This window comes from Gambusia affinis, linkage group LG08 (assembly GCF_019740435.1).
Source record: "Gambusia affinis linkage group LG08, SWU_Gaff_1.0, whole genome shotgun sequence".
Lineage (NCBI taxonomy): Eukaryota > Metazoa > Chordata > Actinopteri > Cyprinodontiformes > Poeciliidae > Gambusia > Gambusia affinis.
This window is the reverse complement of record NC_057875.1, coordinates 3,510,860-3,522,093: the sequence shown is the minus strand read 5'-3', so window position 1 is coordinate 3,522,093 and position 11,234 is coordinate 3,510,860. Positions and strand designations below refer to the sequence as shown.

The following is an 11,234-nucleotide window of genomic DNA, read 5'->3' as shown; positions in this document are numbered from 1 at the left end:
CAGCTAATACATTAAATGAACACTGAATTAATTAAAGATGTCAACATTTCTTAATATAACAAACAGAAAGCCCTAACAAACCTTTTTAAAGTAGGAAATATTTATGAATTTACTGTTAATCTCTTAATATGATTTGTTCTTTAAATAGCCATTTGTATTATTTTGTCTGATACGACTATAAATTAAATAAGCAAATAATTGATTATTTAATAATCAAACCATAACAGTCTACTAAAACCACAATAAAAAAACTTAATCATGTCTAAATGTTCAGCCACAGGAGATGATTGAGGACTAAGAGACTCTGGTGTCTCTTCGTCTTTTACCTTCTGATGGGTCTGCAGTTCCTCTCCTGATCCATTCTGTCTGACATCACGATCCAGGACGAACACATTTGTTTTAATTGACTGTATTCATCCTCACTAACATGTTCAGCCTGGGATTTGAGTCTTCCCTCTCACGTCTGTATCTTTACGAGAGGTTTTGCTTCTAAGGACATGATGGTATCGGGTTGAGGATGTTTTAAAAACACGGCGGTTGATAGCAGCTCATTTCGCCTGCGTAGTGTTCGTCTCTAGGCAACCGTCAAAGCTACGGACAGCGTCGGTCTGTAACTTTCTTGGGGGTCCTATTTACATCCCGCCACGACAAATTAGCTGACCTTAATATATCCTGTCTTTTATTTTGGATATTATTGTTATCCTTGATTTGCGTGTGATACGCGAGTCTATCAGACATTTATAGAAATACGGAACAAATTGCGTCCCGTATCGGTTCAGTACGGGACGATTCCGTATTTTAAGGGACAGGTGGCAACCCTTCATATGGGGTAAGTAAATGTTAGTCAACACGCTAGTTATTACCTATACGAATGGTAGCAGTTAAGTTAACATTAGCATTTCAGCATATTTTAATATAAAAACTACTGTGTACTAAACTGATTAAATCCATATTGGTCAACATGTTAGCAGCTAGTGACACCCCACAAGTCTCAACCGGAAGTGATTCGCGCCATCTTTGTAGGCAAGCACAGTGCAAAGCCTACACAACCATGACTTTGAAACCAACAAAAACAAAATTGTTGCTGTGGGGATCAATCCCTATTAGTCAAAAAATGGAAACATGTCAGATGATGTGAACAAGCTGCCTCCAATCTACCATTATATAATTCACTACTTAGTGAACATAAAGAGTACATGCACTACGGACGAGCTTTGTAACCTGAAATTGATAGATGCATACTATCAATGTTTCAACGGTTTTGTAAAGGACATAGGAACTCTTCATGTGAATAACAAGGTTCTGGTGACTGGCAGAGTAAGTAGAACACACGTAGGCTACATGTCCATCTTAGCTTACAGATAAAAGCTACATTAGCTAAGCTAATTTTGTTAGTTCGACAGTATTTCTCTTAGTATTACTCAGAGGTGGGTAGACTACTCAAAATGTGTAACTGAGTGTCCAAATGTACTTATTTTTTATAAGGTAGATAAGAACAATATTTACCTTATGATATTGTCTAAGCTTAGATAAACTAGACAATGTTTAGTTGAGATATTATCTAGATCTAAACGTAGAACTTAGATATAGTTCTAAGCTTGTCGATTGTTTATTGTTGTCATAGCAACTCCTTAACAACTGTTTTAACATTTAGTTATGGTACCTACCAAGATGGCTGTCGGCTACAAAGCTCGTGGAAGTGTGATGTCACACGAGAACTTTGTATAGACTACAATTAGCTAACCTTAGCATCAGAGCCGCTGTTCGGGGGCACTTTGGTAGGCCTCTTTTAAATGGCTTCACTATTTCTGTTAGCACATGCTACCACTTATACACCCTGCAAGACTCTTCAAATCCAACACATTAGAAACATGTTTTGTATGTCCACTTTAATCATCTCTCAGATCAACAGACACTGTTTTTCTCTCAGTACATGTCTAGACAAGTGATTAAGGAAACAGGATTATAGAGTGTAACGTTACAGGAGGGGATGGGTTTTAATTAAAGCGAGCGGTTTAATCCATCCAACCCAGATCATGTGACTGATGGCAGCTAAACAACCAGTTTAAATGAGTTGATTGAAGAAGCATGCTGCTAGAACTGTTTAATCAAACAACTCTGTGCATTTAAAGTGTTGTGGGTCAACCGTTTTGCCCTTTGTGCAACAACCAGGTCAGTTTTTACCAGTTCCGAGTCCCGACCATGAACCCCTCAACTTTCACCTTTGGACAAATGATGAGAGTTTGTTAAAAGTTTAACAGGATTTGATGACAAAATGATCAAATGTGTTACAATTGTACAACAGGAACAGATACAGAGTGACATTCACCATCGCAGCGCTGCGCCACACTTAGCACACCTTATGGATGACCGTAGCTGGAGCGCATGTTTAGCTTTTTATTCTTTTCTGCGATCTGTACCCTCCAAGGGTTGTCTAATCAGTTTTGGTCTGTTTATGTATGCGTGGCGTCAGTCATACAAAAACATAGTTGTGTAAGCTGTGGCGTGTGCATGTCAGCAGATTAAAAAGTAGGCTAATAGATATAGAGAAAAAGATAGAATGTACAACACTAGACTAGAATAGAAATATACTTTATTGGACCACAGTGGGAAAATTCAGATGTAAAACAAGTTAAAGTCATAGAATCAAGTCACAAAAAAAAGAGTAAATAACATGGGATGTAAACTCTAGAGCTATGTACAACCTTCTCATGCTGGTTCAAGCACTGTTGTGGGATAACATTCCATTCAAAAATGGTCAAGTCAGCCACTGTGGTTGTGTTGGTACTTGTGACACAAACACACTGAATGCCTGACGTGGGACATGCTGGTTGAGGTCAGAACAGAAGACTGGTCATTCTAGCAGCCCCAGCCTCTGGAGGTAGACTGATAAATCTGTTCAAGTGTTGACATCTTGGAGTAGAGATTTATTTTTGCACCAAGACTATTGAAAAATATTATCCACGTTTCTGTTGCAGTTCCACCCATGTTTTAATGTTGCGTAGCACAATCTTTTTACAAAGTTTCAAAGTTTAAATTGGCATTGCTATGCAACTTATCTGGCCTTTTTTTTTTTTTTTTTTTAGAATTTTTTTACTTTAACCAACTAGATCCATTCTATTAGATCTAATGCTGTGACCCGCAATTAGAGCGTTGCAGTTAAAAGTCAGGTCTCCAACATGGCGACGCCCATAGACATTGTTTGCAGTACATTGTGCAAACATAGTTTTAGGCTTTACTTTCAGTAAGCAAACACCATTTAAATCTATAAGTTTAGAATTGCAGGTTTTACACATAAGATTGATTTTAGACAAATTCGTACATAAGTATCTAAATAAATAAACATGTTTCCATCACAGACGCAAGGAGTTACCATATTGAAGTCCGCCGTAATGCCAGTGATAGTTTCTTCCAGTTTCCCAACTTTAAATCCAACTTCAGAGGGCTTTCCAGTTGATTCTTCTCGACTGGGAAGTCAGAATTTTCAAATTCTCACTACAACTGGAAAATAGCATCAGAACCAAGACAGCAGAGTTCCAGTTAAAAAGTCAGGATCCCAACATGGCAACACCCATAGACATTATTTGCAGTAGTTCTTACAAACATTATTTTAAGCTTTACTTTCCATAGGCAAACACCACTTTTAATTTGTTCAGGTTATAGTTGCAGGCGCTACATATAATATTGACACTCTTGCATGTGTGTGTTGTAAAAGAAACGTTTCCACCACAGCTTACTACTGTTGATTCGAGGAGCGGCCATAATGAATCACAAAGTCATTCTTAAAAAGTTTTAACTGGGTGGCAGTTGGAGTTACTTTACAGTGGGAAATCTGACTTTCAATTGATTTATCCGACTAAGAACTGGGATTTTCCAGTGCTTACTACAACTGGAATGCAGCATAAGCTGGTCAGGACAGAATTTGAATATTCTGTCAGAATGACTTTATATTCACATATTATTATATCAGTAAATAAAATAATGGAAAATACTTTGTATGACATAAAACCAATACGATGGCATATTAAGGCCATTGTAGATAGAAAAAAGAAGAGTAAATTTCTGCCAAAAAATCTTTTTGAAATTTTGAGGTTAATCTAAGAAAAATTCTGGAAATAATTTAGAATTTTTTGAGATTTCAAAAGTTGATTTTTTATTTTTATTTTTTTACTTTTAAGACTCAGAAATCCCCCCATTTCCAAGTTTTTCTTGGCAGGAATTTACTCCATCTTTTTTCTTTGTACAAATGCCCCAATATTTTGTTGAAAACAAATGCATAGAAAAGATTGGAAGAAAATTTAAATAATATAAAAAAGGAAGTAGCTAGTAATAATCATCATCAAAATATTATTAATAAGAAGAATAAAGGTTGGCAGAAATAGAAAATGGCAAATAAATTATAACAACTCTACAGTATAATTAATTTTCTTTAAGTCAGATGAAATTCATCAAACAAAAAAGATCTATTTGGACTCTACGATAAACGTAAGAAGAGATGGATAGATGACCAAATGAATCAAAAAATGGATGGACATTTGCTTGGTGTACATACAGAAGGATGAATCGCAACCAAACAGTTTGTCTAGTAAACGATGTTCCTGTGAAAACTTCAGCGTTCAAACTGAAACAAAAACAAAACACTTCATATGCTTTTCAGCAGATTGTGAATTTAATCCTCTGACGTCAATGAAACACTCAGCAGAAGCCACTTGTTACAAAACTTCCTCCTGAGAACAAATTGAAGCAATCCCACGGCCTCTGTCAGGTTCTTACTGTTTCCTCGCTGACAGACAGTCACAAGGTGCCAACAAGTGAGTCGCTGTTTAGACAACATAATGCAGTGCAGTTTTTACTGTAAATGCTGGAACATGTGGAAAGAACCATGAGGCACTCCTTTAAACTTGAATATTGTTTCAACTCAGAAACTGGATCCATGTCTGTGACTTTTTTAAAAATCAAGTTATTCTTCCTCTGCTGCATGTTGTTAAAAGACACAGCAAGATTTCCTTTCCAGTAAAAGGACATTGTAAACATCTGGACTTTAGAAGAGCGCTGTTCTGCCTTGTAAACAACATTTATTACCAGCCTCAATTACTGCTTTTTGTTAAGATATTGAAATTATATACACATTTTATGCAAATGCCTGAAAATTCCAGGTAACTTTTATCTGGAATTAAAGTTCCCTGTTGACTTTTTTGATTCAAAAAGTTTTTGAATCAAAAACTTTTTGATTCAAACCACTTTCACGTCTACAGCTTTGGCTCCACATGTACAGTTCTTCCATCAAAACTTAGATATTTCTGTCTGCTTTCATCTAATATGTTGCTCACAGTGGTAGGAGTTACTGTTTTCTGTCAAATCCACTCAGAGTGCAGAAAACACACATCCCACCTCTCATTTGCTCCCGTTATATTTTTGCTATCTTTTTTTATGTTTTATATCTTTTTTTCAAAAATCATGTAGAGGTACAAAAATGTATTTATCCACCAGAAGGTTCTGAAAATCATGACTCATGAATGATCTTGATACCACTTATAGTTTTCATACAGTGGCTTTTTGCTTGTTAATTTCGGCCTCTGCTGCTGTCCAGGAAATGTGGGAAATCGCCATAGCAACCAGTGACTCTGAGTTTCCTGAGTCTCTGAATGGATTTTGGGAAATAAGTTGCATTAAAAGCTTCACTTTAAAGGATTTTGTATAAAAATGAAACATTACCACAACCCATAAATCTTCATTCTGGTTTAACAAGCCTCGACAAGAACAAATTAAATATAAGTTAATATTTAGTTTAAACGCATTTATGATCTAATATGTGGATCATTTTAGGAATACATTGTAAATATCACTTAAATCCTTAAAGATAAACCGCACTGCAGGACACAATTGCTTAAAAATTTCCTCTAAATTAAATGAACATCATAATTGCATAAATGTGTATGTATTTATGAAAGAAAAACAATAATTTATTTTGAATAAAACACAGACTGAACAGTCCTGTACTGTTGATGATATCAGGGACAGTTAGCAGAGGATACATTTCTATAAAAAGTTGGGAAAATAATAATAATGACACAGTTTACAGATAAATTACAACAAAGTAGCCCTGCAGACATCCTGTCATGAAAACTTGTCATGATGGACGTTCTGGGAAGCTCCTCCTCATCATGGAAATTTCATAATTTTCGTGATTTCCTAATGAATATCTTGTGATGCCTGGCATTCCTCGCTCTTTCCAACCTTCTTCCTTGTATTCGCTGACGCACTGAGCGCTGACACAACCTGCAGATATTCTGGCCTGTTTGAACCTGCAGCACCAGACAGCCGGAAGGATAGTCAGAGCTGCCCTAAAAGACGCAAATGATGACAGAACGGAAAAAAGACGGTTCCTCTTGAGAATCTCAGGTAAGACATTTGTTGTTGTGGCCTGGGACCCCTGAGATGGGCCGGCGTGAAGCTTTTATTCCCCGTCTGAGTCACTCACCTGTTCTGGTTTCTGCAGGCTTTTCCCCAGAATGTTGCCCTGATACAATGGGAAAGATGCCTCTTTAACAATTTTATCGACCCGTATTTGATTGAAAATGAAACCTGATCTTCTGCACAAGTGCCGTCTGCGAGTGGGAGAGTGGATGGATGACTCAAACATGTTGATGTGAAACTTTATGTCATTTCAAATTGGTCAAAAAGTTTACTGGATAGCAAAAACTGATACCTCTCACAAATTGCCAAATAAAAAATGCATAATTTTATGGCTTTCCATTAGTAGAAATACAACACGAAAATATATAAAGAATATTCAATTGAAAAATACATTTAGATTAAACTTTGTCGAAGTTAAAACTACTTTGCGTTTAAACAGAATGATTAATTATCATGTCTTTGTTTTTATGTCTATGTAAATAATTTAAATGATATAATAAAATAAAATACAATATAATACAATATAATATAATTTAATATAATAAAAGTAAAAGCTATATTTAAGATTAAAGTCTAATATAATTATATCAATATATTGAGAATTTGGAGCTATGATAATTATTAAATTAAAAGAATTTAAATTTGAAAACTTTTATAATGTCATAAAGTAGCAATAATTTTTTTTTCACTTTATTCTGAGTAACTAGAAAATTTTAATCCTGGAATAATGCATCATTTCCAGGGAAGAAGAAAAGTGGAGGAGGAAAGGGAAGGGGAGGAAGAGGAGGAGGGTTTTGCTTGAACGCCATTTTTTATGCGCGCGCACCCAGGGAGGGGAGAGCCGAGCGCGCGCGCGCCCTCAGCAGACACACTCTGGTACAAAAGACGCACGGCTCATCCGCTCGCCTCCCAATTGACGTCAGTCCGGCGTCACGTGACGGGGCAGGGTCCAATGAGCGCAGAGTGCTGTCTCCTGTTCACACTGAGACGGTCAGCAGGAAAAGCGGAGAATAAAAGCGATCGGAGAGGCAGAAATGGCCTACAACACCCTCTGAGGACCCCGGAGACGCCGGAACCAAGTGTTTTTCTGCCGATTCGACCCGAGGATTTACCGAGTCCGGCTCCGAGGTGTACCCACTGGTTCAGGCCATGGCCCTCACACTCTGAGAACGGCGCTGTGTCCGTGGAGTGGGGGGAGTACGCGCACCGTGAAGACTGTTCACGGAGAGGAAAATGGTGGATTATTGTCAGTGAGTGATTAAACGGTTGAAACATCTGGATCTGCTGACGTCCTGTTCGTGTGTTGGTAGGTAAGCTCCCTCACCCCTTCCCTTCCCTCCGCCTCATCCCAACGACCTTCTGATTTATTTTAAAGCAAACAAACAAACAAAAAACCCTCCACGACCCTCCGTCAAAACTCCACTGGGAACAATAAATACTGGGATTACTGGGGGAGAAAATGGATTACAACAGCGGCGGCGGGGGACCCAACGAGCTGCACAACAACCAGTTCTACCAGTGCGAGGAGAGCAAGCCCTTACTGGGGGAGATGTCCGAGGGCAACAACAACACGAAGCTGGGCGCAGGGCCGTGCAGGAGGTCCCTGCACCACTGCAGCAGCAGCGGGATGCGCTACAAGCTGCTGCACGAAGGGGACATCCAGGTGTGCGTGGTCAAACACCCACGCACCTTCCTCAGCAAGCTGCTCACCTCCAAGTACCTGCGGAGGTGGGAGCCGCACCACTTGACCCTGACGGACAGCGGCCTCAGCTCGGCGACGGTGAGTGTTGAAAACTGTAAGACACGCGTCTGCGTGGCTGCGGTTGTGAATGTGTCGGTGCGTGATGCTTCTGCATTCCTGCACCGGAGCCGGTCTTGTTTGGACGCGCATTCTGGGTTTTGACGCATTTCGGGTAAAAGGGGAAGCGGGTCGTAGACAAAGACGCACAACATCCTGAGGACACTTCTGGTCCTCCAGGTGAGGAGAGGAGCTTCCAGACCAGGGGCGCAGCTAATAGCCTATATCTGTTACCTTGGAGGGCCAAGATTAGAAAAGGCATCAAAAAAATAAGCATTAGCTACTTTATTCCAATTTCAGGTTCAATGTTTTGAGAGGTGAGCAGAGTACTACAAAAAAAAAAAAAGAAAAAGTAGACATCCAAAAATAAAAAAAACTATTTGGTAAAAAGTCAACTCAAGTACTGAGGAACTGATCAAATTATCAATCATTTAATACTTAAATTAAATAATCAATAGACCAAAATATAAAGTTATGTTTGGTCAATATTTTGTCATTGAAAATTGGTATGCCAATGACAAAAATGACAATAATTCATACAGATAACCAAAAGAGAATTTTTACAAATCAGCTTTTTCAATAATAATAAAAAAAAAAAACTTAGAAAACTTCAACACAAACTGCAGGTGTGTGTCTGAACGTTTGGTTAAAACAAGTTTCTTTTTCATTCAGTTACTCACAGTGGGTACAGTATCCAAAAATTTTACTCAAGTAAGAGTAACGATACTTTATTATAATTACTCAAGAAAGTGTAAAAAGTACAGCGTAGTAAAAATACTCCTAAAAGTTTTTCTTTTCAAAAAAAATTTACTCAACTAAATACAGTTGAGTAAATGTTACTATCAAATTAAGCAAGGTTGGAGAATATAATCACAATAACAATATTCTTTCATTAAACCTTTATTTAAATCTGAAATATGCAACATTAACAGAAATATGTTTTTTCAATATTTGTCACAACTGTCACTCTGTCTTGGCAGTACATGAGACAGATAATCTGAGAACAAAAAAATGAAGCCTCTCTGCCTTCACCCAGTTCTGCCATTGCTAGAAACAACCAATCAGAGGCAGGAGGCGGGGCTTACAGCTACTACCCATCAGCAAAGCCTGTTGTGAATGCTAAAGCTAGTTAGCTTAGCCACTGTTGATGGCGGATAATCAGTTTTCCCGTAAAGGTGCGTTGTTTCTCCACCATTAGCAGATTTAGCGCGTATACGAGATTGATTGACAGCGTGAAGACCCACCTCCTGGCTCTGATTGGTTGTTTTTGTTCTGTATTGGTACATTTCTTCTGATAGTTTATGAAGAAGATCAATCTTTTCACAGATTATCTGTCTTATATTCCAGTGTCAGGACATGGTGATATTTTTAACAAATATGTAAAAAAATAAAAATAAATCACACTGCAACTTTAACTAGGATAAAACTCTTTTTCACAAGAGTGTCCTGACAACAATACAGTTAAACAATTAGTTACAAAAACACAGTACAATATCAGTAACATCATTAAATTAAAACTGCTCTCCTAAAGTTCATTTAAACAGAGGCTTATAGACTGTTTTCTGTTTTCTGCTTAATGCTCCAAAATAACGACATAAACGCAGCATTTACTGACAACCTCAACAGAAAGGAAATAACTACAAAATTACAATTCTAATGTGACTAATGCCTTTTGGGTTTGGAAACATAATCTACTAAAAATTTGTTATTATAGCAAGATGAGTAATTGATAAGGGTAATTTGTTCTTTTTATGACGATAATAAATCCTACAGCTATAGTTATAACAAATTGCTCATACTGTTTACATCAAACCCTGATTCTGATGGTCGCTTCTTCACAGCAACTAACCTTCAACAGAAATGGTATTTTATAAAGTAGTCAGCTTTAATCAAACTCTGGTTTGTTTGGGGAGGTGTGAAAACATGATAGAAAACTGACTGGGACCAAAAACTCAAAAAGTGAAATCTTAACGAGGTCAATCATTTCCATCGGCATGATTTGTCATTTCTTTCTTTCTACCAAAAACTGGATGACTAAAGTCTCCAGTATTGTGCTTTGGTCCCAACAATTTTGTTTACAGAGACTTGATAATTCATTTTATTTGTTGTTTCTGCTGTTTGTTTATTTTAGATATTTAAAATGTCTTCCAGTTCCAGTGTTAAATTTTCATTGAAATTTAAAATTTATTCATCTTTGAGAATGTGTTTTTGTATTATTATGTCATTACATTGTTTTGTTTAAATATGGTCTCCAAACAACATTATTTTTTTGAGAGCTGCTGGGACAACGTATAAGTTTGTCATTGTGATAAGCTTCTCTAAAACGTAGGTTTTGGTTCAACTGAAGTGAGCTCTGGTGAATTTTGAATGCATATGTGAACATAAAGCAGACCGCTCTAAAAGCAGGAACTGGATTACGGCGCAGGGCATTCTGGGTAATTCTTGCTCGTAGTCTCTAATCAGAGACAAAAGAAAGATCCTGTATCCGATAACATCTTTTTGTCACATTTAGTGAAGAAGAAAGTTGTGTTCATATCTTCTTCAGAGGCTTTGGTGTAGTCTCCTTCAGTGTTTCTTGGTGCAGCGCCCCTACAGGTGAGGAGGGAAACAGGTTTTTGAATTAGTTTGGATTAATTTGACTCGGTGTGAAAGCGAACCGCAGCAGCTGAAAAGGTAGCAAATGTTGCAGCCTTGGTCCCCAATCAAATCGTGTCTACTAGATTATCAGGTGTGAAAACTCTCTCAATTAGCTGCAGAATTTTCTGAATTATTAACACAGACCTTTTGGGGAACGTAATTCGCCAGCTGGTTGGTCTGAGAAGATGTGACAGATGAACCTGCCTGGATGTTTGCTCTGTTGTCCGTCGTTCTGCTTTAATCTGTAAGACCTGATTCTGGGCAATAATTAACCCCAGGCATCTTTGTGTAGTCATCTCTTGTAATTGTTGGTAATTCGGCTGAATAATAAAACCTTTTTAGTTCCCTCCCCCGTTATCATCAACACCCTTGACATTTTCCG

At 37.7% G+C, this 11,234-nt stretch overlaps 1 protein-coding gene across 3 annotated transcripts in view; it reads left to right on the top strand.

Moving 5' to 3' along the window:
* The first annotated feature begins 7,294 nt into the window (after positions 1-7,294).
* LOC122836114 (c-Maf inducing protein) overlaps positions 7,295-11,234 on the top strand; it is a 38,991-nt gene continuing 35,051 nt past the window's right edge. The window contains exons 1-2 of one of the 3 annotated variants that reach the window (XM_044125808.1): positions 7,295-7,723; positions 7,797-8,197. In XM_044125808.1, the coding sequence (XP_043981743.1) occupies positions 7,877-8,197 (321 nt within the window). In that variant the 5' untranslated portion in view covers positions 7,295-7,723; positions 7,797-7,876. Of the gene's footprint in view, positions 8,198-11,234 lie in introns of all 3 variants that reach the window. The other 2 variants (XM_044125806.1, XM_044125807.1) reach the window with 2 other exon arrangements.